Below are 27,879 nucleotides of genomic sequence, written 5' to 3'. Positions count from 1 at the left end.
CTGATGAGTCTGTGATGTAGAAGAGCTCCCCAAGGGATCTGTGCTCCCATGGACCACCTAGCTTTTGCCTTCTGGTCCACTGTGCACATGGATGTACTTAAAGATGTTGTAGAGTGCTCCCCTGAGCACAACAGCCATCCTCCTCTCAAGCAGCCCGTGACTACTCACAGAAGCCCCACAAGATGGGCTCTGCTACTGCTTGCTGAAGTCGTCCCTAGATGGAGTGGGGACAGGGGAACATTGGACCCCTCCACTGAGATTCTAGCTGCTCCCCAATTTAACTTCCTGTCGTGATTGCCTGTGGCTCCCTGGCCAGAGGAGATGCTAAAGTGTAGTATAATCTGCAGAAAGTTAACCGAAGACGAGATGGCATCTTTGCAGCTATGGGGAAGTGGCCATCACGCTGAGATGAGCCTTATCACAGTTGTGGCTGCTTTGAGGTCACAGTGTTCTGTAGCCCAATAAATTCACCGGTTCTCCAAGTTAGATGTTGGGACACTCATACTTCCGTAGCTGAACCTTTATAAGGTTTTACATTTATCCCTCCAGGGAAAAAAAGGCCCACAGCAGGTGCTGGAGTTGGCTGGTTTTTATTTGTAGAGTCCTGTCAGTGAACACGGTGGCTGGCTTTTAATTAACCTGGTTAAATCTTCAATGGTGGTGAGGCCATAGTTTCTTCCACTTCCACGTGTGTGGAGGCAGGGCTCTGTCTTTCCCTCTTGGCTGCTTCACAAGGGAGCCAGGCTCCTGAGAACTCTGTTCCCTCAATAGCCCTCCTTGCCCTATAATGGCCCGTTCGAAGATGCCCATTGGGCGGTAACCCTCCCCATATGTTTTCTCCATAAAATAAAAAGTATGAGAAGGGATGGGAGCGGCCCCACTTGTGTTCAGAGCTACCGTGTCGCAAAGCCGTCGCCAACAAACTGTCCCCCGGCCTATTCAGGACTCTGCACATTTTGATGCTCTCTTTAGCTTTTCCCTAGGCTCTGACACAGCTTTGTCAATAGACAGGACTGTTGCAGCCTGCTGAACGCCTCCACGGGACAATGCACTGAATGTTAATGCCTCTGGCAGCTCCGGAGTTCGCTAGCTCAACAGTGCCAGCGAGGCAGGGACTGTGGCACCCAAGCATGGGCCCCAGCAGTTACCTCTGGCCCTATAGTGGGCTCTTCCCAGATTTCTGAAGTCACCTGTGTGCTTTTCTTGTAGATCTACACCGATTGGGCCAATCATTACCTCGCCAAATCTGGCCACAAACGCCTCATCAAGGACCTCCAGCAAGATGTGACCGACGGCGTGCTCCTGGCCCAGATCATCCAGGTTGTAGGTAAGCTCATATTTCTCTCTGAAGGCTAGTGGGTTACAGGAAAACCAGTCCGGAAAGGTCCAGTGAGCCATGGAAATTGGAACGCTGACAAGCCCTGCCCCGCATGTTGACCATTCCCTTGATTTTTCTTCCGATTCTGGTTGTGTGGAGCCCAGCTTGCTGTTTCTGTTGAAACTCAGCAGGGCTGGGGGTATAGCTTGCTTGGAAGGATGCTCAGCTAGCATGTGAGCCACAGGTTCCATCCCTAGCGCTGCCTTTCTCTTGCGACTTATAGACAATCCTCACTGCTGTTCTGTTGCTACAGCTATCGCCTGTGAAACACAAACACACGAGGCTCAGCGCCCACGTGGAGGTTATTGAGAGAGGGGAGAGAAAGGGGGGGTAGCTGGTGGCCTACCGAAAGCAGGAGAGAGAGAGAGAGAGAGAGAGAGAGAGAGAGAGAGAGAGAGAGAAAGGGAGCAAGGGAGAGAGAGAGAAAGAAGGAGCAAGAGAGAGAGGTGGGCTTGGCACGCTTGCTTTAAAAGGGAAACTTGGGCATGCATAACTGAGTCCCCTGGCCGCCAGGTAAGTCATGACATAGAGAAGATATGGCCATGAGCCCCCCCCCCCCCCCCCCCCGCCCATCATCGGGGACAGGGTCAGCAGACTGCTGCTTCCCAAGGCTCACAAAGGCAGCCACGAAAAGAACTTGTGTTAGCTGGCAGTGATGGCCCGCGCCTTCAATCCCAGTGCTCAGGAGGCAGAGGCAGGCCGATCTGTGAGTTTGGGTGAGTGTGGTCTACAGAGTGAGTTCCAGGGCAGCCAGTGCTCCCCAGAGAAACCCTGTCTTGAAGAATCAGTCAGTCAATCAAACAAACAAAAACCTGTGTCTTCATTGTCTCACAGCTTCATGGTCACAGTATGTTCAGGGTCACACCCTCACGTAGGGACTTGCTGGAAAAGGGTTTGTTTTCACGCTTGCTTGAATTACTGACAGAGCTCATTCACTTGTGACTGGGGCGCTCTGGGTCCCGGCTTCCTGCTGACTACCAGCGGGAGATCGCCATCCCCTCCTAGCAGCTGCTCTTTAACCTCCCGTCACACAGGACTCCTCACTCACTTCTTTAGTGTCAGCAAACGAGCCGGTCTCTGGAGCAATTGTCCCAGCCGGATGACCTGTCTTCCATAATGCTGGAGTTACAGGTCCTGCTCACACCCAGTGAGAGGACTGTACTAAGTGTAGATACCACTGCACGCATCGTGCTGGGGACACCTAAACTCTGTTCCCTTCCAATCCCTCCTCTTCCTCCTGCTCTCCATTATTGCACACACCGCATTCTTTAAGACACTAACTCATGTACCTCATGTAGACTTGTTACGATGAGCAGTTTTCTCCCCAGCCTGGTCCCACAGCCGCTTCAGCCCCAAATAACACACAGAGATGCTGTATTAGATATAAAGCTGTTGGCCTGCTACTAGCTTTTTTTATTGTCTAGCTCTGTCTTAAATATTAACCCATTTCTATCAATTTAAGTGTTTCCACGTGGCCTTATCTTACCAGATAGAGGGTCCGGACTTCTCAAGTCCCTACATCTTGACTCTCCTCTACTACATCTCCCAGAATCCTCCTTGTCTCCTAGTCCCGCCTATCTTGCTTTCCTATTGGCCAACAGTGCTTTGTTCATTAACCAATAAGAGAAACATATTTACAGAATGACACACCGTCCCTAGGAAGTGGGTAATGGATTTCCCATTTTACCGATGGGGAAATGGAGGCTCACTCAGTGTGGCTGAGGAGCTTGTGGGAGACTTTTTACCTGTCACAGTGACCGCCTTCATCCATGACCATTTATTGAGCAGCTCAGGGCACTTCGGTGCCTCCCTGGGGATGGAGGTGGACGTCCAGGGCTCACCTCACTGGGGGCTCTGGTAGTACCTTGTCTGCGTCTGTGTTGAAGCAACCTGTATCTGATTGATCTGGGGTTTGAAGTCAGCTGCCAGCCGGCCTGCTTTAACTAATCCAGGGGTGGGACTGCTGTGTGATGCTGTTGGAGCCATCCCAGGTTTCCGCTGTCAGCGAGAGAGAAAATGGAGACAGGACAATACTGGGGGTGGGGGTCTTTTCTCTGCCTTAGTCCATGGCTCATCTGTGGGACCTCACTGTACTTCTGCTGCCTCTGCCCGCCCCCTCCCACTGGTGTCTCTCTGTCTGTCTGTCTGTCTGTCTGTCTGTCTGTCTGCCTGTTTTGGGGTATATACTTGTTAGCATGAGAGTTTAAGTTTGTGCATGGGTATACATGTGCATTGGTGGAGGTCAGGCGTGGATGTAGGGTACCTTAGTTAATCCACCTTTGTTTACTCTCCTTGATTTATTTTATTGGGTGTGTGTGTGTGTGTGTGTGTGTGCGTGTGCGTGTGTGTATTTACACATGTGAGTATGCTCATTGAGGTCAGAAGAGGGCACTGGACTTACAAGCAGGATAAGCCAGGGGATGTGATTCTGGTACCCAGAGTTAGGTCTCCTGTTAAGAGCAGCGAGCACTCTTAACCACAGAGACATCTCTCCTGCCCTTTCCACCTCTGGTTTGTTGTTGTTGTTGTGGGGTTTTTGTTTATTTGCTTTTGGTTATTAGACAGGATCTTTGATCCAGCTAGACTGGCTAGCCAGTGAACTTCGGGGACCCCCCTGTCTCTGTCTCTCCAACGCTGGAGTTGCAGGCATGTGCCCCTCTGTCTAGCTTTTTAAGTGGGATTCTGGGGATCTGAACTCAGGTTCTCCTATTTGCCCAGCATGTACTTCACTGACTGAGCCATCTCCCTAGCTGTCCCTCTGACTTGAAAGTGGGTCAGCCACCTTTTCCTTCTGCTCTTTACGGGTGTTTCATGAAATGCGAGTTAGAGATCAAATAAGAAATATGTGAAATTGATGTGTTCAGGGATAGCACTCAGTAGCAGCTGTCTAGAACAGTAGGCCAAGGAAAGATGATGTCTAGTGTCGGAACTGATTAATCATGCCTACCACAGACTCAAAAGAAGCTCATGGTAGGATGTGTATTGTCAGTTTGCTAAACACTGCTACAAAGGTGAGCGATCCCTCGGGAGCATCGGATGCTTCCCTGAGTCTATTCGGATGGATGAATGGCTCGTTTTGAACTAAACTGTTGACCTGTGGTTCTGGAGGCTCAGGTTAGTACCGACATCGTTTCTCACATCCAAAGGCTTGGGTTTACGTGGGTTTTGGATCTCAGGTTTTTAGACTCTGATATATGTCTGTGTACGTGTGATATGTCGGGAATGTTTTAAGTCTAAGCAAGACATCTTAGGTTTCATAAACGTTTTGTAGACATAGCTTGAAGATAGCCTTATTCAGTGTTTTCGATAATTTTGTATGTGGAACGAAATGTTAATAGTGGGGAACTTTGTACGTGCGTGGTGCTTGAAAGTTCCAGCTCCTGGAGCAGTTTGGATTTCAGGTTCTCAAATGAAGGATGCTCCTCATGTAACAGCAGCCTTTGGGGCAGGCACCTCAAGCTCCAGAAGAGGGCATCTCTGGCTGTGGGGATTCCCAAGGAAGGCCAGGTGCTGGCGCACTGTTTCTCCGACTCCGTGCCTGAGTTCACATCTATGCCCTGCGCATGCACAGAGGTCCTCGAGATGGAACTGGGAAGGCAGCACATTTCCACCAGTCTCTGTGGCTCTCCTGTCACTATGATAGACACTTGACAAAGGCTACCGAAGGGAGAAGCGGGTTATTTTGGCTTACAGTTGCAGAAAGATACGGCCCATCATGTCACGGAAGGTGTGGCGGGAGCAGCGGGCTGGCTGCTCAAACTGCGTCCATATTTGGCAAGAAAAGGAAAACAGAAAGCAGTCTTGGACTATAAAGGTCAGGTCCCCCTCCACACACACACACACACACACACACACACACACACTTCCTCCAACAAGGCTCCACCTCCTAAGAGTTCTACAACCTTCCCCAGCAATGCACCAGCTGGGGACCAAGTGTTCAGACATGTGAGCCCGTGGGGAACTTTCTTTGTTTTGTTTTGTATGTTGAGACAGGGTCTTACTATGTAGCACTGGCTAGCCTGGAACCCACTATATAGACCGGGCTGGCCTGAAACTCCCAAGAGATCCCCCTGCCTCTGCCCCCAGGGTGCTGGGATTTAAAGTATGCCACCATAGGCTAGCACTCACCATTACCCTACGGTGAATCTCCTGATGGGAGAGGCGCAACACTCTCTGACTTTGGTGTGGACTATCCAGCATTCCTCCTCTTGAATTATGAATTGAGTGTTTCCCCCTTTTGTATGCTCATTATGAGAAAGTATAGACGGCATTTGTATATGGACACCGACGTGTGCATCTGTGTATCTACACTGCAGCTTTCCAGAACTAGCGCCCCACTGGGCCACACGTGTAATGTGCTGGACTTCTGTGGCTACCCTTGGGCTGGTGTGATCCTACTCATGCTCTGATGCTTCCCCTGGCTGCCCAGCCACAACTGCAGGGACCTCCATCATTCCACCTACTATGGTCTTGGCCTTCGTCCTCTCTAGATCTGGGGCTGGCGCATAGTGAGCTCCAGAAAAAGCTGAGAGGACTAAGGGGTAAGAGTTTCATTCACTCCCTGAAAGCCGGGCATGGCGGAAGGGATGGATAGAAGGCTCCCCAGAGCCTCTCTTACGCTGTCCATGAAGGCTTTGTCCTGGAGGCTAAATCACCCCACATCAGCCTCACCTCCACACACAGCCGCGGTGGAAATTAAATGTCCGCCTCTGGCCTTGGTGACTGCGGGGGATACATGTGTTCACTGAGCAGAATCTCTTAGCGTTTCTTAAGGACCACTCACTTCTGGTCTCCCGGGCTGCAAGTAACAGTCAAACCCGGGGTGTCGGAGTGAATTGATGCTACTAGTGGATTGCAACAATAGAGTAACATATGGACTATAGTCATAATGAGTAGGAAATTTAAAACTAAGCCCAGCAGCGGAGAAGAGGGAGCTGGACTTCCCAGGAGGAAGAATGCCGTCACCGATAAGTACTGCTGCATCTTCCTGGCGAATCCCCAGCGTGGCCCACAGCTGGAGAAGGCTTGGCGAGGGCGGGGCTAGCATCTCTCTCCTCCACAGCACCTAGGTTTTTATCTTTTATGGATCACGCAAACAGAGGTAGCATGGGAGAGGAACCCTAGGCTGTGGAGCGGGATTATCAGTCCCTATCATAAGCCACATGATCAGAATCGCAGCCCTGATAAGGGGTAGATGGGTATCCTGGCCTCTGACATGGTACCCTGGGAAGAACAGGGTATACCTAACTTCAGTTATGTTCCAGTTTGGGATGGAGCACGTGCAACCAATCACAAGAAATCATAGACAAACCCAAGTTGTGGAACATTCTGTTTTTAAAAAAAATATTAAAACAGAAAAATAGCCTGTGTTTCTCAAAAGCATCAACGCCTTGAAAGACAAAGAGAGAAACCATGCCAGGAAGGAGGAGACTAAGTGGGCGCGACAGTGAAATGGGTTGTGTGGTCTCTGCCTGCAGCCCCCAAAGGGGGATAAAATACCCTCTCAGACATTTTTTAGTCAGTTGACAAAATTGGAGTACTGGCATTGTATCAATGCTAAATTTTCTGCGTTTTGTAATTATGCCATGGAAGATGATACCCATGCTCTGTGGAAATCCATACCAAAGTACAAGGGGCCCCAGATGTGATCTGTGTTGCTTACTCTACAATGATTTAAGCCAGGTGTGCCGGGACGCCTACGGAGTCCCGGTCACACGATAGGCTACGGGGTGGAGACTGGCTGAGCCCACCTGAGCAACATAGCAAGAGTGTCAGTAGTAATGATAGTAAAGTAAGAGTCGTTTTCTTAAAAAATGTGTTCCTATGTAGAAAAAAAAAAAAAACCAAGCTAGGAGGAAGAAGAAAGAAAATGCGGGGCTGGGGGCGGTGGAGGGTGGTAAGAAGCAGGCGGGGTGCCAGGCAGCGGTGGCGCACGCCTTTAATCCCAACGTCCCCGAGGCAGAGGCAAGTGAGTCTCTGAGTCTGAGGCCAGCTTAAATCATTTTAGAGTAAGGGACACCTCTCACCCCTGTCTGGCATTGCCTTCTCTATCATGTCCCCGAACCTTGTCCCCCATGGCTTGAGTCCTGGAGCCCTGACTAGGGGCATCAAGGGAATGAAGAAAGGACCACATGGGAAGGGAAGCTAAGGTCTGGTTGTGGGGTTTGCGCTTGGATAGGGGATACCTACTGCAAGCCAGAAGCTCTTTATCAGGTGTAGCGTGGGGGCTGGTAGTGAGTGAGTTTGGGTAGGCAGGCTCTGTACGTGAGCCGTCTCAGGCTGCACATATCCCAGATGGTCACACTAGCTAATCATTTATAAACACTCGCACTTGGGCCCCTGAGGGAAACTTTGCCGCCCCTCTTGAGCCTCACTTGGGTAAGGTTTTGCCACTCCTGTGGATCTGTGGCATAGGAGCCCTTGGCATGGCTGTCTACTCCGTACCTTCATTCACTCAGGGCTTCCTCCGCTTCCTCTACCCTAGAAGTTCAAGACAGCCTATGGGACCACACACCCCTTCTGTCAATGGCCCGCAGGGTGGGTCTGTGTAAACAATTTTCATCCTTCCCTGTTGCCTGGGCTGTCAGTAGCCAGGCATGTTCAGGACGTCAGTCCACAAGCTGTTAGAACACACCGTGTCCTTTGAAAGGGTACAGAAAGGCACACGGTTTGGCGCCACTACCTTTACTGAAGGTATGTGTTGACATTTTCCAATCACAGACTTGTGTGCAGGCAGGTCACTGCATTAACAGAGGTAAAAGTGTCCCGAACATGCTGGGATAGATAATTACCACTGGTTCTTAGAGATGCCAGTTTAACCGTGGCTGAGCGCTCTGCAGACAAATGTGTGCTTTTTGATGATCTTATTTGGGGCTCCAACCAAAGACCCCCTGCCATAAGTTAATGCGTTTGGCTCTGAAGGGCCAACACAACCGCTAAGGCTCCTAACACTGTAAGCATTTATGACAACCATGGAAATATTTGGGGATTTAAGCAAAGAAATATTTAAATTATATAAAAATAGAAACTAGGTGGCCCAAGACCTAACCTCGCTCTTTTAAGAGTTTGAGTTTGGATTAGCCATCTGACTTACGTCTTCCTGCGCACTCTGTAAGTGCTGATAAGCAGGCTATACCCCGTGGGTTTATTTTCACCGTTGTGAATGGCAGTATTAGGTCATGGGAGCTGTGATGTTTGAATTCACAGATGGAATGAGTACATTTATGTGACAGACTGCCAGTGAGAATTAGAGGAGTCATCAGACCAAACTCTTTCATGTCCATGTAACAGGATCCTTACCACTCCCCAAGTCACCTCCTCAGCATCCCAGCATCCCAGCTACCCATCCTGCTCTGTGATGGGGAGGCAGCAACGTGGGTCCTCATCAGAACCCAGCGAAGGGGACACTGACTGATAGGTGCATTTATCAGGGCAGTGATTCACAACTCGGGCTGTTCCAAGCCTGCAGTGGAGACAGCTTCCTTGGCTGTTGATTTGCCAGGACCGCACTCTAACATCCGAAAATTGGTGGGCAGCCTCTGTGCTTGCCCTAATCTCCCATGTGTGAAGGAATGCCATCTGTTGAGAGCATTCCGTTATTTTCCTGTCCTCAGTATGTGCATCTGTATTTACTAACAAAGGGGCAGCTGCCTCGGAAGCAGCAGCAAAGCCTTGCTTCCCTGAGATGCTCCGAATACCCATTTCTTCATTCCCTTTGACAAATATTTCTCGAATGACTACTATGCTAGGCACTGCCCTAAGCCCTGGGATTGTTGGAGGAAACAAGACAGGTGGAGCTCTCTGTTCTTATGGGGTTCACACGGCAGCAATCTGTTCCGGATACTTGTATTTTCTCATGAACTAAACAAACAGATGCCATTCTGCTCACTGAGCAGCTCCTTCCCTTTCTGCCTTCCCCCCACTAGTGACTAAACCCAGTGCCTTGTGTGCGCTAAGCAAGTCCTCTGCTATTGAGCCTCGTGCTGGCCAACTGGGCACCGTCCATCTTCTTTCCTTGGTATTCCTTTGGTCTTAAGGCTTTCCGGAACCCTTTTCCCTGTGTCCTGACATTAAGTAGGGTTGAAAAACCCTCCACGTCATCTCTGAAGATTGAGATTTCCCTGGCGGGCCACCAGCCTGCGCATCTACTCATTTTGCCATGCATGAATCAAGCAAGTGTGTATCAACCAGGCTGGCTCGTGCTTTCCATCTTTGAGATTCTCTCTCCAGACAGCATAACCTCAGCTGCTGGAGGGCGAGTATGCTGAAGTCTTTGAAGACTCTGATGCCATTATCCTTTTGAGATGGGTTTTAGTCTTTCCTCTCTGTGGAAGTTATAGCCATTATAGTCATAACAGTCTGATGAGAAATTTGAGGCAGTGGGGGAGGAATTAGATTTGTAGAGCTCTGAGACAATGTGAGATGTAGCCTTGGTGTTGGGGGGACAAGAAGAGGGAGCATCCCATGTGAGATCAGTAGGATTGGGCCAGGCCCCTGTGCACATTGCCTTCCAGTGACATGGGGGCGGGTATGTGCTTAGGGTTAGGGATGGGGGCTTATCTAACATGAAGGTGTAAGTGAATTTCTGAGCCTTCCTGACATGGAGTCATCAAGATAAGAAACTGATGACACACAAAGCACCTACTGTGTGCCAGGCCCTGCCATCACGTTTCCGTTGCTCCTCTTGAAATAGGTGGTATTAGCTTCTGTACACAGAGGGGGAATATATGGCCCAGAGAGGTTGAGCAGCTCTAGAGCTGATGCACACAAGCAGCATCAGCAGCTGCCTCCTGCTGCTCCCACTTGGTCCCCTCTCCACAGCCGCCCTGGCTCTATCTCCCTAGGAATTCCGTGTGGTAAGCTGCACTCACCACAGGACGCTGCGTCTTCCTTCCTCGTTAGCACTTTATTCCTGCCCACTCAGTGCATCCTCTTTCACTCCCCCCAGTAGCAACGTGCTCACACTTCAGGCACCTGTGCACCCCGATTTGCTGTGTGGTCTTGGTCCAAGGTGCTTCGGGATCTCACTCTCCCGTCTCATCATTTGCCTCCCCTTCACAAAGTCAGGACGGCCAAAGGCAACATTGGCACTACTGCTTACAGCTGCTCTGAGCAGCTTCCATTGGCTTCGGTCCCCACCTGCTGAGTCAGAAGTGGGCCAGTGCCCCCAGAACCACCCTGTCCTTGTGGAGGGGCTGCAGTTAAGTTTGTGTCTCTGTAGCCTGCTGAGCAATCCCGGCTCACTGTTTCCCAGGTCAGACATTGACATCACGATGCCCCATCAAGTGCAGTTGGCTCTACTTGAAGGGAGGATGACCTTGCCCCAGCTGTCCCTGGAGGACGGCAACTTGATGAGTAAGTCCCGAAGCTTGCTGGATGCCGCTCAGCATTTCACACACAGCCTTGATCAGACAGACCCCGGTGTGGGCCCGAGGACTTGCCTGGACTCAAGCGTTCTGACAGTCAGTCCTGATTGTGCCTCTCTGCTATCTGTGGCTCTAACTTGTGTTTCCTTTTACAGCGAACGACAAGATTGAAGACATCAATGGCTGTCCAAAGAACAGATCGCAAATGGTAAGCGGGGCTGTCCGTTGGTGGTGTTTGTGTAAGGGCAGCAGGCTGTGACTCTAAAAGACCTGAGCAGCCTGGTAAACTTTCACACCAGAAGCCCTGCTCCGCGGGGTCACGTTAATTCACCATCAGCCACCCCGATGTCGCTATGCGTTTCTGCTTCTGACACATTTGTTAGCATTCATTAAGATATGGCTGTGACGTTTGTATAGCTTGTCAGGCTGCAAAGATGAAATAGCCTTTGTGTTGAGAATAAATCCTACAGCATGGGCACAAAGGCATGCATGATTAGAACATGAACACTCTATGACTCAAAGATCTGTGATCACTTCTGCCTGTGTGGGGTGCGGTGCAGAGACTCAGACGGGGTGGCGGGATGTGTAGGACATGTGATCTGGTTGCCAGTAAGGGTGAGAGGGATACAGAGTCGGCACTGTGGTGGTAAGAAATGAAGGGCGACTGCCGGACTCCGCTCGGCAACCTTGACAAGTGATATCCTCACCAGGGTGATGCATTTAAGCTTTAAAAAGGCAAAAACTAGTCTTTAGCTGGTTTAGTATGTTCTTTCCTCACGTTGCCAAGTCTTTGACTTCCCAGTGATCCTTGTATTTGGGAGAGTGGGGTCTGTGATGTGGGAGCTCACATTGCTTCACTCAGAGAACGCATGCTGTCAGAGTCTGGTAGAACGTTCAACAGCCTGGACGTGATTCGCTTCCAGAAATCTAAAGGGGGGCATAAAATAGTTTTCCATCCCCACTCCACTCCCCACGGCTTGACAGGTGTCACAGACATTCCAGAGTGCCTGGCATTTCTCGAGCTCCCTTTAATTTTCTGACATGTTTATATCCTGAAGAGTTGGGCAGAAGGCAGCCTTTTTATACAACTTTTTAAAATGCACAAAACGCATTTTTATTATAAGTGTGAGTGTGTGTGTGTGTGAGTGTGTGTGTGTGTGTGTGTGTGTGTGTGTGTGTCATTTTCCAGTTTACGTCCTGAATCAAGTTTCTCTTGGGTGAGACCCCGGAGGCCGTGTCTCTCTTTGTTTGATCCACAGATCAGCCATTCCTTACGTAGGAAAAATCCCCAGACAGGACTCTGAGAACTGCTCCGACTCTTGGGAAGACTTGGCTGCTATTTTTACTAATGCTACTGCAGCTGTCTAGTGTATTAATAATTGAAAATTCTTGGACACTAGAAGACTTAATTTTAGTGCAAGCATTTTACATACACGGGTCTATCTTCATGTGCAAGAGAGACATTCCTTCCCTCTAGGACAGATATCAATGCATTTGTCCTAGCTGTTGTCATGTATGTAGAGCTGACATTTGAAGGTAGGCTGCCTTTTATTTTACTTGCTACGAATGTGTCTTCTGTATGGTTTATTGGAGATGCTGCTTGTTATTGAAGTCTACTTTCAAGCTTGTAAAATACCACCATCTCAGACTCTTCTGTGCAACTTTATTTTTATCTGCAAATGCGTTTGTTATAAATACTATCACAACAGCAAGGCGATCCTGTGGCTTCCCCAAGCTCAGCTATGTTAGCGCTCAGAGGGGGGCAGCGGTGGGGTGCTTTTCTTTTTTAGAGCAGCAATATAAAATTCTATAATTGCCTGCGATAATTGGTTACAGTCTGGAAGCAGACAATGTCTCTTGGCAAACACAGCAGAGAAGGGTTCAGCAAAGGCGATGTGAGTCTCGGAAAATGAAGACTGTAGATGATAGCCATTCTCTTCTGTTGAAGAGAGCGTGCCTGTGTGGGGTGCAGAGACTCAGACGGGTTAGGGTTAGGGTTAGAGCGCTTTGGGACATGTGGTCTGGTTGCCAATAAAGGGGGGAGGGACAGGGAGTCGGCATTGTGGTGGTGAGAAATGAAGGGTGGCTTCCGGACTCTGCTCGGCAACCTTGACAAGTGATGTCCTCACCAGGGTGATGCCTTAAGCAAGGATATTGTCCTTTATAGCAACATAAAACAGTGACAAGGCACGAGGCAGAGCTACCAGGTCCTGTAGGAGGTGAGGTGTTTGAGACATTGCTTTGACTGACTGAATCGTTATGTGTGTGTGCGCGTGCCTGCATGTGTGGGCGCGTGGTATGTGTGTAAACATTCACACAGTTGAAATGTATGTAGTCCTGTCAAATGTAAATTGATAGTATGCCAGTTGCCATCTCTTAAGTTCCTAAAAAGCTAATCTCCCCGTTAGGCATTATTATTTATTTCTATTATTATTGTTTTGCAAGTGTTCTGGTTGTTTGCTCTTTGTTTTTGTTTTTTCAGAACAGGGTTTCTCTGTGTAGGCTTGGCAGTCCTAGAACTTGCTCTGTAGACCAGGCTGGCCTTGAGTTCACAGAGATCCACTTTCCTCTGCCTCCCGGGTGCCGGGATTAAAGATATGCAGTATGTACCACCACCACACAGCAACATTATTTAGGGCGATCAGTGATGACCCATTGCTGTTTGGAGGAGAGCATCGTTTTGGTAGAGGGAAGATTACAAACACACACAGTGAGATGGGAACTTGCAAAGGTTGCTCTACCGGGAGGGTGAGCCACGCTCCCAAAATATAGAAAAGGAATACCCGCCAGGAGCTGTCAGTAAAGGGACCGAAGAAAAACAACAGTTCCAAGCAGGCATCTGATGCATCAGCTGCTCAGTGAGCTTTGCAGGAAGAGCAAACCTGGGAGAGAGGCCACTTTCCCTCCCTAACAGTGCCCTGTCCACACGTGGACTGAGAGCTCTAGCTTCGCCTCTAACCACACTCAGACCCTGCTTTGCGTCTCGCTCTCCTTTTAAAGCATGGGAAAGTCAGAACGCTGGGAAACGGGCTGGAATCCCAGGGTAGAGGCATGTGGACGAGAGGGCCATGGCTTCGCATCCTAGTGACCTGTCACCCAGACAACAGTCACAGAGTGTCTCCCGGTGCCAAGCCCTGGGCTAAGCCAGGTGAACAGCCAGCATCCAGATGTGGCCTCAGCACACACGGCAGTCAGGTGAATGGGCAGAGACCAGAGAACAGTTACAGCACGTGACTCTCTGGCCCATCGCACCCCAGGGCAATCATCGCTGGCGCTGAGAGCCCCCTCTGGCTGCTCTGCAGTGTCTGTCCTTGTCCTTCTGGGCCAAGGTGATAGGTGGGGCCTGGAAAAGACCAAGGGGTGGCAGACCTCACAGACATGGAGGGCTGTTTAGATATGGGATAAGCGGGCTTCTTTTTCTATCTCCAGATTGCTGCCATCCCAGAGTAAAGCTTTTTCTGAAGGAAGAGATCAAAGGCTGTCAGTTTGGATGGCAGTTCGGCCATGGGATCTAGGCAGTGCAGCCCTGCCCTGCCCACTGGAAGGAGTCATGGATTCCTGGGTCAGCCTTAGCGTGTGTCCAGGCGGTGTTTGGTTGTATAAGCCCTTCTGTACTGGGATGGCCCATCCTGGTTGGCTGTGGCCCCTGTGGCACGGCCCTTTGCAGACAGAAGTGTAGGGACCGGGTTGCTTGGCACTATCCCCAGGACTCAGCATCCATGGCTCTCAGTGCCCAGCTCCCCAGGAAGCAAAAAGTAACGCCGTTGATGGAGTGAGGGCTTCACTTTTCCAGGGCAAGCCTGACCTCAGCTTGTTTTTATGGAGGCTGTTAGCCTATTTCAGTCTGACTTTGAACCTTTTGGTGCCAAATCCTTGACGTGGAGCTCTAGAAACATCGGTCGCCGCTACACCCCCATTCCCTCCTCCCCAACCAAACATATCCCACGGACCCTTAAGTAAGCTGGTGCGTCAAAGCTGGTTGAAATGTTTTGGCTGTATGATGTTGTCGTGGCAACCAAGGGGCATCTCGTTGGTTTTTTCAAATGATTTGTTCAGCAGAATTAAGTGTTAGTTTGGAAGAAAGAAAGAAAAAAAAAAAAAAATGGGAGATCAGCCAGAGGGTACTGAACATCCACTGGGCTGCTCTTTCTCGCCTTTAACTCAAGGCCCCATGAGATCTCTGGGGCTCTGTTCCCTGTGGATCCTTGGACTAGCCAGCAGGCGATGACTTTCTCTTTGGATCATTATTTTAAGCAACTTGGCTTTCTGGTCCCCTTTGGGGGAGGCATAGAGCTGGACCTTTCAGCCAGGCCTCCATTCCAACCCCCTCCTGGCCCCTCTGTTGCTCTCTGGGAATCTTGCCTTTTCCCCTGGAATATCTAGCCTGCCTGGGTTGCGAGCTAGGCAAGGTTCAGCTCCTTCCTGCTGTCCTGGGGCCTGATATTAATTGTTTAATCTTTGAAGTCTCCAGTTTCCTGCCCTATGACAATAGCACACAACCCATAAAGGTTTTTATGAGAACTAATGGGGCCATGAAAATACTGATAGTTGACAGCGATTAAAATGGTAGGACACACTAAGGCAGACAGCGTTTGCTCCCGGGCCTATTAGAGTACTGGGTAAACATCCTTAGTTCATCTCCTTGCAGCCAGCAGGTGAATTTGCTGCCTCCGTGGCAGTCTCCATGGTGATGATGCGGATGCTGTCATTTTAGTGGTCCATGCCTTTAAGGATGTAAAACTTTTGAGAAGTTGGAGGGAAAGTGCCAGTTCTCCCCTCAAGGGGTAGAGACCCAGGCTTTTGCATACAGCTCAGTAGATTGTGGATTGCAGGAGTTGGCCCGCTGTCCTCTGGGCTCCAGAGACCTCAGGCTAACCTAACACCCCCTCCCCCTTCTTAGAGCATGCCCTTGCTCCTGCCTCTGCCCTGTGAAAAATGCCAATACCCAGGTTGCCAAGACAGAGTCTGCACTTAAGTATGGCAGGACTTGGCAAACTTCTCCAAGTTCCACGGGAAGAACGCTCCACCAGCGTTATATGAAGAGCCGCCACTCACAAGCGATTAGAGCTGAATGCTGCTGTAAGGTGGGCGGGCAGCTTGGGGCAGGCCTACCCTGGCCAGCCCTTTCCAAGGCCAGCACCTGGGGACACACAGTGATGGAGCGGGCTGAGGAAGGAGAAAGGTGGCATCAGACCTCAGGGCCAAGGCAGCAGGCGCCAGCTCTGGTCCTCCGCCTCCTTCCCTCTGTGATGGGATTAGGGCTTCTGTTTTCTTCTGACCCCTAAGGTTGAGGTGCACATGCATTTTTGAGGTCACACACTGTGTCCCAGTGTATGTATGCTGCTTACGCTCTGAGGACCATTTTCTGTCATCACCACCAGGATCAGGGCAGCATTGCTTTACGGGTGATCTGTGTGCTAGGCGTGGGGTACCACTGGGCACTATCTCCATTTTCTCCAATCTGGGACACCGGCTCATGCAGTGGTGCCTCCTTTATTGGGTTGAGTCCTCCAGCCTCACTTAAACCACATTGGCGATCCTAAATTCCATCAAGCAGACAATACTAGGGATCAGAAGGGCTTTAAGGTGGAGGGATGACTTTTAATCTGTGTTTGCATATGGAAACTGAGGATTTGGGGGAACGGGATAGTCATCCAGGAGGAGCCGGGGTCTTCACTGACATGGAGAAGGAACACCATTTTAAAAAAAAAAAAAAATGGTGTCTTCCTCCTTACCTGTCCCTGTTCCCTATGTTTATTGACTCTGGAGCAGCGGCCAAGCTTGGCAAGGAGTTCGCAGGCAGGGAGGGGTCTGGATGTTTCTGGGAAAGGCCTGAGGTGCCCTGTCACTGAGAACTCACTTGGTGCCACGGGCAGGTGGCCCCTACTTGAGATGCCTCTGGGCGCCAGGTCTCTCAGCCTCATTCTCCCGGGCCAGGAAAGGGACATCTGCAACCAGATCAAATTTCCAGGCACAGTGGCCAGGAGCCCTCCAGGCAGCTGCCAGCAAGCCGGCAGCGTGCCCTGGGAGTGTCTGAGATCCTCGGGCAGCTGAGACGCCTCTGCTCCAGGCTCCTGAGTCTATTTTTACATGGCCTTAGGGGCACACACATGTCACAGAACCAAGAAGGAATGAGGGAAATCTCAGAGGCCGCTCAGAGTTTATAGCAAAGTAGGAAGAAGCCAGGACCAAGAACAGCCAGAAGCACCCTTAGTTTCCCGCTCAGCGGCCATTGTGGCCATTCCGCCATCCTGATCGATTTGGGCTGTTACATTTAAAGGTGGTAGCAGTCTCCATGTCTGTCTCCCTGTCTTGGGCCTCTGTTTTGGTTTATTTCATTAAGGGGTTGTTTTATTTATGTGTGTAGGTGTCTGTGTGTGGATTTGTGGATGAGTGACCACGGGTGCCCAAGGAGCCCAGAAGTGTTGAATCCCCTAGAGCTAGAGTCCACAGGTGGCTGTGAGCTGCCTGACTTGGGTGTTGGGAACTGAACCCAAGTCTGTTAACAACTGCTGCCATCAGCTCTCCATTGCTCTTTTGCACACTTAAGAACAGCTAGAAGGCCCTTCAGGGTCCAGTTACTGACCCGATGGATACCTCAAGGAGTATGAAGAAGGCTGGGTGTGTTCAGGGTTTGTACCTTGATGTGTACTGTCTGGTTGGTTCTGCATGTCCTCTCTGGGGCAACAAGGCCTTAGTGCTCAAGGCAGTCATTTCCAGAAGAGCTGACATCACTAGGTGCCTGGTGTGTGTGTGTGTGTGTGTGTGTGTGTGTGTGTGTGTGTGTGTGTGTGTGTGTGTGTGATTTCCCCAGAGCTTTGGAGACAGAGGAAGGGACCACAAGCCATGGAGTGCAGGGCTACTAGGAAAACATCCCGCTCTAGAGACTGCTCAAATGGGCACAGCTCTGAAGCTCATATGGACAAAGCTTGTGAACTTAGCTCCACAAGGCCGATACGGGACATCTGACCATGTAAATCAACCTGTTGTTCAAAGCTGTTCAGCTGTGTGCTCATAGGAGCATCTGGACGCTAACATGCTCTAGGATTCAAGCGCAATGACTACCGAATCAGAAGGGAAGTTCCGGGGCTTCTTGGCCACAGCTGGCTAGGCAGGCTCTTTCCTGATAGGCTGGGTGATGCCTCCACGGTTTGTGTATGTGAGGAAGGAGCTCTCGATACCCACACCCTCCAAGCAGGTTCAGGTAGGAGGCCTAGAGGACACTCACAGTCCATTTCCTCCTGGCACATCCTCCTACCCCACCCCACCCCACCCCACCCCTGCATCACAGGTAACCCAGACCCTGCACAGCCATGAAAGGCTCTGCCATTTCATCTGAGCTCCCAGAGCTGATGCTGATGGATACAGCTCTCCTGCAAATGTAAACTCGGATGGGTCATGCTCCCCGACTCATGTATGTTTGTCTTGTAATTGACATGATGTTTAGGCCACTTTTATGAGAGACTGATCATATTTTATGTGTTATTAAATAACGCCAAGGCTCTGTCTTGCAAGTAGCCTGGTTTCCATCTCCTTACCTCGCTCCTGGCCTTGGGCTATCCAGGTTACACGTGTTTCAGCTCATGTTTCTCAGATGGAAGAGCTAAACCGTGAATGATCTGACTGCTTGGGGACTTCTCAGAGGCAGAAGCGATGCTGCTGCTCTTCAGATTTGTAATAAGTATAATACTTTAAAATGCTTGGAAAAAAAATTTTTTTTTCCCCAAGTTGTCCTGGGCCAAGGAATTCTCCCATTCTGTGTCTTCTCTTACAGTTTAACTTAGTTTTAGGGCTTTTTTTTTTTTTTAGTTTATTTTTAATTTACTTTATGAGACAAGTCTTCACCACCATGGAGCCAGGCTGACCTGGGGCCCACCAGCCACACTGTTGTCATAGCCCGGTACCGTTATTCCCAGCCCAAGTCACAGCTACGGAAAGACACCAACGCAGCAGTTTATTTGGGGTTGGCACAGCCTCTCAAGCAAGGCTTCTCCAACGTCAGTGAGCATGAGGAATATGGTAAATGGAAGGAAGGTTCTGGGCCTGGCCGGCCCTGCGGCTCTTTCGCCTCAGCTGTGGTCTAGGGGACGTGGAAGACTTGACCCCTTTCACAGGCTTCCATGAGATGCTCGGGCCACCAAGCTTGAAATCCGCTCGCCCGACGATGCCTTAGACTTTAAGAGAAAAGCCTCAACCTTGCATAGTGGCACACACGTGTAACCCCAGTTCCTCAGAAGGTCGAGGTAGGAGGATTGCCACGAGTTCAAGGGCGGGCTAAGCTATGTAGCAAGACTGTTTAAAAAAAAAGTAAGGAAAAGAAAGAAAAGAAAAAAGAAAATCCCCTCTGGGGATGTACCTGTTCAAATATACTTTTAAGCACAGTATTTAGTCATTGGGGTGTTCTAAATGTTTTAAGTTGGCAGTGTTTACAAGATGTCTGCTGAGGTTAGCAGTTAGCACAGGCGCTCTTCTGGGAGACAGTCTTTAAGAACATTGCTTACTCCAAGCTGAAGGGGTCTGCTTGTCCCTGTCTGTGGCTGTGGTCTCGTGGAAGTGACTTCCCTACAGGCCTAGTTCCTTGGTCTCTAGGACCCTTCATTTGCTCCGTGGATATATTCTAGTGTCCTAATTTATGTTTGTCTTGTAATTCCCATGACATTCAAGCAAATTTTACAAGAGAATTTTCTTCCCCAAGTTTGTTTGTTTGGTGTGTGTGTGTGTGTGTCTGCCGTGATGCATGTATGCAGTCAGAAAACAAACACGCAGAATGTAGTTCTCTCCTTCCACCGCATAGATTTCAGGGATCAAACTCAGGTCAGGGTTTCCAGGCTTAGCACTAGTCCCCTGCACCCTGCTGAGACATCTCACTGGCCCCTGGGCTGTAAGATAACAACAAAGCTTTGTAATAGAAACAGAATGTCTTAATCTCTTTAGCTCACTGATGGATGTGAGTCTAGTATTCCCTGAGTCTAGCATTCCCTACTAGACTTGAGTATCTTTGCAGGCAGAGGTCATACCCCTTGTAAATGCTCAGTGGAAATCTGAAGGGGTTTTGGCTTACACCTATGCCAGGCCTGAGGTGTCTGGAGTGGTAGCCTGGTGTTCAGGGAGGCACTCGGTGTATGCCAGGGTGAGGAGATGGGGTGGGGTGTGCAGCATGCCTCAGACCTTCCTGAGCAGAAAGAGAAGTCCAATGATGATTTATAGCCATTTGGATCATGGTTTGTATAAAAGCCATCTGGGCCTGGTGCTTGGGCCCACCTCCCTGCACATGTCCTCATGGAGTTCTTATGTTCAGCCTAGCATCAAAGGACTGGGTTTTGTATGTGTGGTTTTTAACTTTTTTTTTTTTTTTTAATTTTCTTTTTATATCTCCATGGAGCAGAACTTAGCGTGGAATGCCCGTTTGCACTTGAAGGCATCCATGGCCTATGCGTGAGCACAAGAGCTGTGAGCCCCTGTGCTCGCTTGAGCGGGGGTGGGGGGTAAGGGGGGGGGTCTGCCAGTCTCAAGGGCAGGGTCAGAAAAACTTAGAAAGAAGGAAAGCCTGACTAATGTTATGTTCTCAGTTAAGTGAGAGTGATCAAAATTGATTTACTGCTTTGGTGGAAAGATCATCAATCCGGCAACACTGAGTTCGCTCCTTGATGGGAAACACTGGCTAAAAACTAGGCAGCAGCTACTCCCTCTGGGCAGGTGTGGACTGGGTTTATGACATCACCATCTCCACCTGCTTTTTTTTTTCCTTGAACTGTGAGGGACCAAACCCAGGGTATTATCCATCTTAGGCCAGTGTTCTAGTACTGAGCCAGACTCCTGGCTCCTCATACCCTCTGGTACCCAGCCAGCCTCTTCTATTTGTTTGTTCCCCCTTTATCCTCCAGCACACATTTTAACTCCCCTAAACATCATACCCTTGCAAGTATTATGAACTTAAGGAATCCTGTGCCTGGCTCTGTTGTGGTTTGAAAGATTCATGTTCCAGAAGCATTTTGATAAACTGTGTGTGTTTATTTTGTATTGCTGTAATAAAATATCCTGACCAAGGGCAGCCCAGGGAAGGAGAGGCTTGTTTTGCCTGGTAGTTCCAGAGAGATGGAGTCCCTCGTGGTGGGGAAGCCACAGCAGAAGGGGCGTGAACTCACCTGGCAGCCAGGAAACAGAGAAATCACATTTCGTGCCACACAGGAAGTGGGATGGGGAGGCAGGAGGAAGTGAGCTGTAAAACTGCAGTGACACACAGTAAGGCTCCATCTCCTAAAGGTCCCATAGCCTCCCGAAACAGCACCGCCACCTGGGGGCCAAGTGTTCAAATGCATGAGCCTATGGGGGACATTTCTCATTCAGACCAGCACAAGTGCTTATCAAAAAAAATTTTTTTGGGGGGGATTTAAATTGCCTCTGCTTCTGAAGGGTTAAAATACTGCCATTGGGTGCGAGAACCTCTTGGAAAAAAACTCCCTTCCTCCGTGAGGTGTCCTTTCAGCGTACAGATTGGATCTGGCCTGGATGGATGGAGCCCTCCTGAGTTGCCTGGTCTCGTTGCTGAAGACTCAGACTGGGAAAATGACCCAACCAGGTGCTCGCTCCAGCCGAGCTGACGGTTTTCCCGAGTGGTTCTGTCGGACGAGAGGGTTTCCCATGTTGACGTTGATGTAGTGACATTGAGTTGGATTGTGTGCCACAGCCCAACCAGATCTCATCTCTATGTTCCCTTCTCCCAGAGGAACTGGAAGGCAAGGACCAAAACTCCTCACATTGACCTGCTGCGAGGTTCACCTTGGCTCAAGTCTGCCATGGGAAAGCCTGGAGGAAGGCCCCGCCCAACCCCATTCTTTTTGAGAAAGTGTTTGCAGAAGCAAATCAAAAGGCCAGTCAGTGTGTGTGTGTGGGGGGTGTGTGTGTGGGTGTGTGGTGTGTGTGTGTGTGTGGTGTGTGTGTGTGTGGTGTGTGTGGTGTGTGTGGGTGTGGGTGGTGTGTGTGTGTGGTGTGTGTGGTGTGTGTGTGTGTGGTGTGCGAGCGTGTGCACACGGGCATATACATGTGCACACGTGTGTATGTATGAGTGTGGAGGCCAGAGGGCCATCTTGGCTATTCTTCCTCAGGTATTACCCACCTTGTTTTCCTAGACAGCGTCTCTCTTAAATGTCTAGAATTTGCCATGTAGTCTGGACTGGCTTATAAACTGGTGACATGACCACTCCATGGCATGTTAAAGGGAAGGTTTTTATTGTTGATTCCAGAAAATAGCCAGAGGCATGTGGAGTAGTTCAAGCAGGGAGAGAAATAAGTAGACTGAACATGGCCTGGGCTATCTATGTGTGAGAAGGGAGACCAGCAGAGAGAGAGAGAGAGAGAGAGAGAGAATAGCAGGGTTCTAAGGAGAAGGGACAGCTGCAGAGACAAGGCAGGCAGGGGGAGGTGAGAAGGACCAGGACACTCAGGACACTAGCATGGACTTTGTCATGAGTAGCAGGCGCTTGTGGTCCTGGGGTATCCTGGAGGCCAGCATGACCTTTGATATTCTGAAAGATAGAACGGATAGTCAGAATTAGGAGAAATGACTCTTATTGGTGGTGGGCCCATTTCACAAGTTCCTGAGGAATTGTGGCTTTTATCTAACTGCCCCCCAGTTAGATTGAGCTCATTTTCAGGTATTTGGACTGCCTTTGGTGGTTTGGGAAATTGGAGTTCCCTTTGGATCCTACAACTGACTAACCAGCAAGGCCCAAGGGCCCCCTCCTTACTAGTGCTGACATTTCAAGGGCATGCCACAGTATCTGGCCTTTTCTGGTTTCTGGGATTGAACTCAGGTCTTCATGCTTCCAAAGCAAACCTTTTACCGGCAGAGCTCCCTTCCCATTCCTTGATCTCTGTCTCCACGTATGATGTGTTCTTAGGAGACTCCTTTGAGAAGGACTTCTGGGGATTTGGGTTCTGATTTTCAGATTCTACTACTTGCTTTGCTTATTAGTTGGTGTAGAGTGGACTATTTCGCGATCGCCCAGCAGTTAACCGTAGTCCTTGCAGTTGGCCTGGGGAGTAGACAGGTGCTGTCCTCTTAGTGTACCGAGAAAGAGGTGACAGCATGTGAAATGGTCAGCATCCTTGCGTTGTTTTATAACAAGCATGAATTTTTAAACAGTAAGTGGAAGTTTTATTTGGCTCAACTGAATGCTTGCACGTAGATATAAATAGTGACAGAGCTTAGCGTTCTGTGACAAGCCAAACGCTGCCACCATTTCCGCACAGGGATCGTATAGCCTTGGAAAGTTCAAGAGTGTCCTGAAATGGAGACCTTCCGTGTCCCGTGTATCTTCCTCTTTCAGTGGCCACATCATGTCTCTGACATTCCGGCTCTCCAGTAAGCAAGAGTTGAGGACTACTATTTCAATTATTAATGCTATTTAAATTATTTTTGTTCTCATAGTTTCTGACTGAGTGGCATGTGGCCTCAGTCATGTTGTAGAGCCTATCAGTACTGGTCAAATCTAGTTTCTTGGTCTGAGGTAGCTTGCATGTGTCTTGCAGAATTCCCTACTCTATGTTAGCGATCAGCGATGGTATATAATTCAAGTCAGCTGTCCCTGCAAACTGCCGTCTGTTTGCTTTGTTGTTCTGGCTTGCGGCGGCTTGAGTGTAGGACTAATACTTGCAAGGCTACACAGAGACACAGAGCATGGCAAGGCCGTGGCTAGCTCTTAAGTGTGGAAGCTGACTCTCAGCACTGTTGTGAGTGTGAATTTATTGTGTGGTTGTTGACGTGGAAGCCAGGACATGCCCAGTAGCCTGGCTGTTCCTTGAGGAAAGACAATGCTGTTCTGACCATCTCTGTGCTGTCTGCATCTAGGCTAGGGCCTGGAAGAAAGCAGGCGTTTAATTGGTGTTTTTCAAGGGCCACGTGAGACCGCTGGGTTCCAGTCACTTCCCAGACAAGCTTCTTCTGCAAGTGTCCATTATCCTATGCTTCCTCATGTTTGGAGAACTGGAGGTCATGATTTTTCTGGCTGAAATTAGTGCCTGGGTTTGTCTCTTCTGAGTAAAGCCAAGCATTACTGCAAAATGCTATCGATTTTTAAATGTAGACTTGCTTTACTGGCTTAGCTTTTCCCTTACCATAACAGATTCCTGAGAGGATCAGCTTCCAAAGAGGAGTTTCATTTGTGTGCCCTGGCTTGGAGGGTTTCACTGCACATCTGATACGTCCTGTCGCTTCTGGGACTGCAGCAAGGCGCCCACGCGCCATGGCAGGGAGCACACAAAGCTCTCTTCCTTTCAGGCTACCACAAAGTGCAAAGGAGAGGTCCCTTTTGCACACCCCAGTGACTAGGCTGCCCGCCAGGCCCCCTATCGAATGGGTCCCACCCACCAATAGCACCTGCTGGGGTTGTGAAGCCTTCAGCATGTTTCAGTATTTCAGTGACATTTCAGATCCAAATGATAGCCGTCACTCACATTGTAGGAGTCTCATCATTTACTTAATTGGCACATCTGTCTATCACTGATCCGGCTGTGCCTTTGATTCCCCCCAGGGACTTGCTTAGCAGCTGCAGGCTTGTTCCTTTGACAGACACCTCCAGCCCATGGAGGTAACCGAGTGAGGCACTTCAGGATGGCCCCGTGGCCCTCCTCCTGTTTCCTGTTTGCAACTCCGCTCCTCACTTGACTTCTCAGGGAGCCAGCATCATAGTTAGTTAGCCTCAGCTGTCAACCTGACACAAACCTAAATTCCTCTGGAACTGCAACTGCAAGATTGAGCAGACCACGCTGGCCTGTGGCCCTGTCAGTGCCACATTTTCTTAACTGCTAATTGATGGCAGGAGAGGCCAGCCCACTGTGGGTGGTGCTATCTCTTGGCAAGTGAGCCTGGGATGAATAAGAAAGGCCGCTAAGCAGGCCAGAGGGACCAAGTCCTGAAGCATCATTCCATGCAGGCCGAAGAAGCAGGCAGGTGCTGCCTTAGCATCCCTTCACGAGGGACTGGAACCAAACACATCCTTTCCTCCCCAAGTTGCTGTCGGTCAGTGTGTGGTCGCAGCGAGAGAAAGGCAAGCCAGAGCAGGGAAGGAATTGGAGCAGCCGGAAGAGAGAGCGTCGCTCTGACTGAATGCACAGAGCACAGCCGTGCTATGCGAAGGTCCCCATTGCCAGTGGCTTGCCTCTGCTAACAAGGCCGCCGTCGGGGAAATCAGGCAGAGCTCAGCTCTGGAGACCCACTCTGGAAGTCTCCGGGGTGAAGACCGGCTTTTAGCACCTTTGTCAGGCTCCATTTGTTTCCAGCGGAAAATTTGGAAAGTTGGAAAACCCTAGGAAAATGAACTAGTCTAGGCAGTCCGAGATACAACGGAAAACGATAGTCACCGGAGGAATTTGAGAGGCTTGGTTTCAATTTCTCCCCCTCTAGAATTTTTTTTTTCTTTCTCGTATCCATATGGACTTATCCATTTGCTAAAACATCAGAGAAACTCCTATAAAGTTCCCTCTTTTTTTTTTTTTTTTTTATTTCCCCAAGGAATTCTTGACAGCATCTTGGAAAGCTAAAGTTATAAATATCATAAATGGTATGGTAGGTAATGTTGCCAAATCACGGGAAAGAGCGGGACAAGGCGATAGAGGAAGAAGAGAAACGGGGCGTGGGTGGAGCCATGTGCCACACCCAGCCCAATCCCACTGTCTCGGGCCTTCTAGTTTCCAGCTCACTGCACTGCAGCAGATGCGCTTTCTCTGGCTCTAAAGCAGCTCCCATACCTGATGGCAGTGGCTGGGACCTGAGGGCAGAGCTTCAGTTACCTCTTTTTTTTATTTTTTAGATTAATAAAATCCAACACAAGGGAAACTAAAATTACTGCCAGTTTGAGGCCAGCCTGGACAATAGGGTGTGACCATGTCTCAAAAAAAAAAAAAAAAAAAAAAAAAACGGAGGCTGGTAAGAGAGCTCAGTGGGTAAGGGCGCTTTCTATGCCACCCGGGGGCCTGGGTTTGATCCCCAGAATGCATATAAAGGTGAAAGGAAAGAACAGACTCTACAAAACAGCCCTGACCTCCACAAATATGCCGTGGCACACGTGCACATGCTGACGCGTCTGTAATCCCAGTTCCAGGGCACCCGGCACCCTCATGTGGACAAAACACCAACGCATGTGAATTTAAAAAGGGTGGGAGGGGCCTAGGAATTTGCTTTTAAGTTTGTGACAGACGATTGTACGTCTTTGAGACAGGGCCTGGTGTTTCACCATTCATAAATGGTGCGCTGATCGCCTTGACTACGAGCTGTCCATCATCTCGGACATGAATGTTTCTTTGAGGGACAGCGTTCCAGTTCCCGTGTCCAGCTACCTGCTTATACAATAGTGTTTACTCTTGTCAGCCTTCTTTGTGATAAAGACTGGACCTCTTCCCTCCCATCTGGCCAAGACTTTGTACCCCTTAGTATCCTGAGAGACAGACTGACAAACCATCCAGGCAAGTGGTAGCCAGCTGATCCATCTACAAGTCAGGCCTGGACAATTCCAGCATTTTTCTGCCTAGGAGAAGATGAGCAACTGAGGTGTGATCCCTCGCTTCTGGAGCCTCCTTCTAAAAATAAAAGCTCCGTGTGAGCTTTTCCGGGACTACGCTGACAGAGATGGGATGAAGCAAAGTGTGGCTGGCAGAGCAGGCACCTGGCATGTCCCCTTAGCATGGCCAGGACATGTCCCCAGAGTTTATTATTTTTATTTTCTTTGGAGTTGATAGTCTTCTTTATTTATTTGTCTTCTTTGTATAAACAGGCATAGAAATGTACCTTGCCTCGCATGTCTTGGGTCTTTGGGAACCCTGACTGGAGAGACAGTAAAGAGAAGACAGGCAGGAAAACACACGCACATGGGAAGGCGGGGGTCTGGAGGGCTGTGTGTGGACTGATAAAGTGTCACCAAACTGTTTGCTATATACAACACACGAAGGAGTGGTTGAGCAGTCTCAGGCTGCAAACATCCAGGAGAAGAAAGCTGCTTTCCCATAGTCCCATGGGTCTGAGGCCTTGAGCCCTCTGCATGGCGGTTCCCACGTCAACAATACTCATTGACTCAAGACTTCGCCCTCTCAGAGCTTCCTCTGCTCCCTACAGAAAGGAAGGCAGGTTATCAGAGGAAACCTTCCCTTGACCTGGCTCAGATGTTGAGAACTACTTCTGTGCATCCTCATCTCTCAAGTCCATAATCCCTGGCGCTTCATGTGGACGCTGTGGCTGGAGCCACGCCCAACACAGAATCCTCAGGCTCAGCTAGTTAAAGGGTGTGGATGCAGTTAGCTGCCTTGGTGAAGGTAAAGGTCCTCCTTGTGCTGTGGGATCCAGAGCTGAAACCCAAGTCAAAACGTAGCCTTGCCTAGTTCTGGGCACCTTGTGTGTGTGTGTGTGTGTGTGTGTGTGTGTGTGTGTGTGTGTGTGTGTGTGTGTGATAAAAACATGGCTGCGACATGACTTTGATGCGATAGTTCCTTGCCCTCTCCCAGGGTGGAGAGCACCAAGGGTTACAGTGAGAAGTTTGTGTGGACTTGGTTTGGCCAAAGCCCCATTCTGCCAGGAGCGCTGAGCTCCAGGAGAGAGACAGTCGGTCATCTTTGCTTGCGTTCAGCGTTTTCATGGGCTCTTCTGCTGCTATTCAGAGAGAGATGTTGCCATGACAACTGCTACAACAGATGGTATTTGATCCCTGCCCAAGCTACAGAGGAGATAGACAACAGTACTTCCTCTGAAGTTTACGTATTTGTTAGCAGTCAGGCCTCGATCTTTCCATTTGTTTCTCACTGCATAACCCCGGCTGACCTGGAACTTGCTGTATGTACCTGGCTGGCCTTGAACTCACAGCTATGCCCCTACTGTGTCTAGTACTGGTCCACAGGATGGACTTCTGAGTACTAAGATGAGACTGTAACGGTACACTGCGATTGAGGACTGATCGTGGTGGAGGCTGCTACATTTTTACCTACCGGGCTCGGAATGGGATTCTGGGGAAGGCGTCCTGGCCTTCATCCCTTTCCTTCCCCTGCCTATCCTTCAGATTGCCACATTCTGCATCCAGGCCGCACGGTGGCCCTTCTGCTGGGCTTCCGACCTCAGCTGATGCTGCGCACTGGAGCAATCCAGAGCTCTTG

General features: G+C 49.7%; 1 protein-coding gene across 2 annotated transcripts in view; it reads left to right on the top strand.

The window, feature by feature from the left end:
* Nucleotides 1–27,879, top strand: part of Nav2 (neuron navigator 2) — a 329,324-nt gene that overhangs the window by 108,588 nt on the left and 192,857 nt on the right. For both annotated transcript variants that reach the window (XM_051174388.1, XM_051174387.1), the window contains exons 2-3: nt 1,210–1,327; nt 10,899–10,951. In XM_051174388.1, coding sequence (XP_051030345.1) covers nt 1,210–1,327; nt 10,899–10,951 — 171 coding nt within the window. The remainder of the gene's footprint in view (nt 1–1,209; nt 1,328–10,898; nt 10,952–27,879) is intronic.

The sequence above is a fragment of the Phodopus roborovskii genome, unplaced genomic scaffold (assembly GCF_943737965.1).
Source record: "Phodopus roborovskii unplaced genomic scaffold, PHOROB, whole genome shotgun sequence".
Taxonomy (NCBI): domain Eukaryota; kingdom Metazoa; phylum Chordata; class Mammalia; order Rodentia; family Cricetidae; genus Phodopus; species Phodopus roborovskii.
This window is presented reverse-complemented; position numbering and strand designations above follow the sequence as displayed.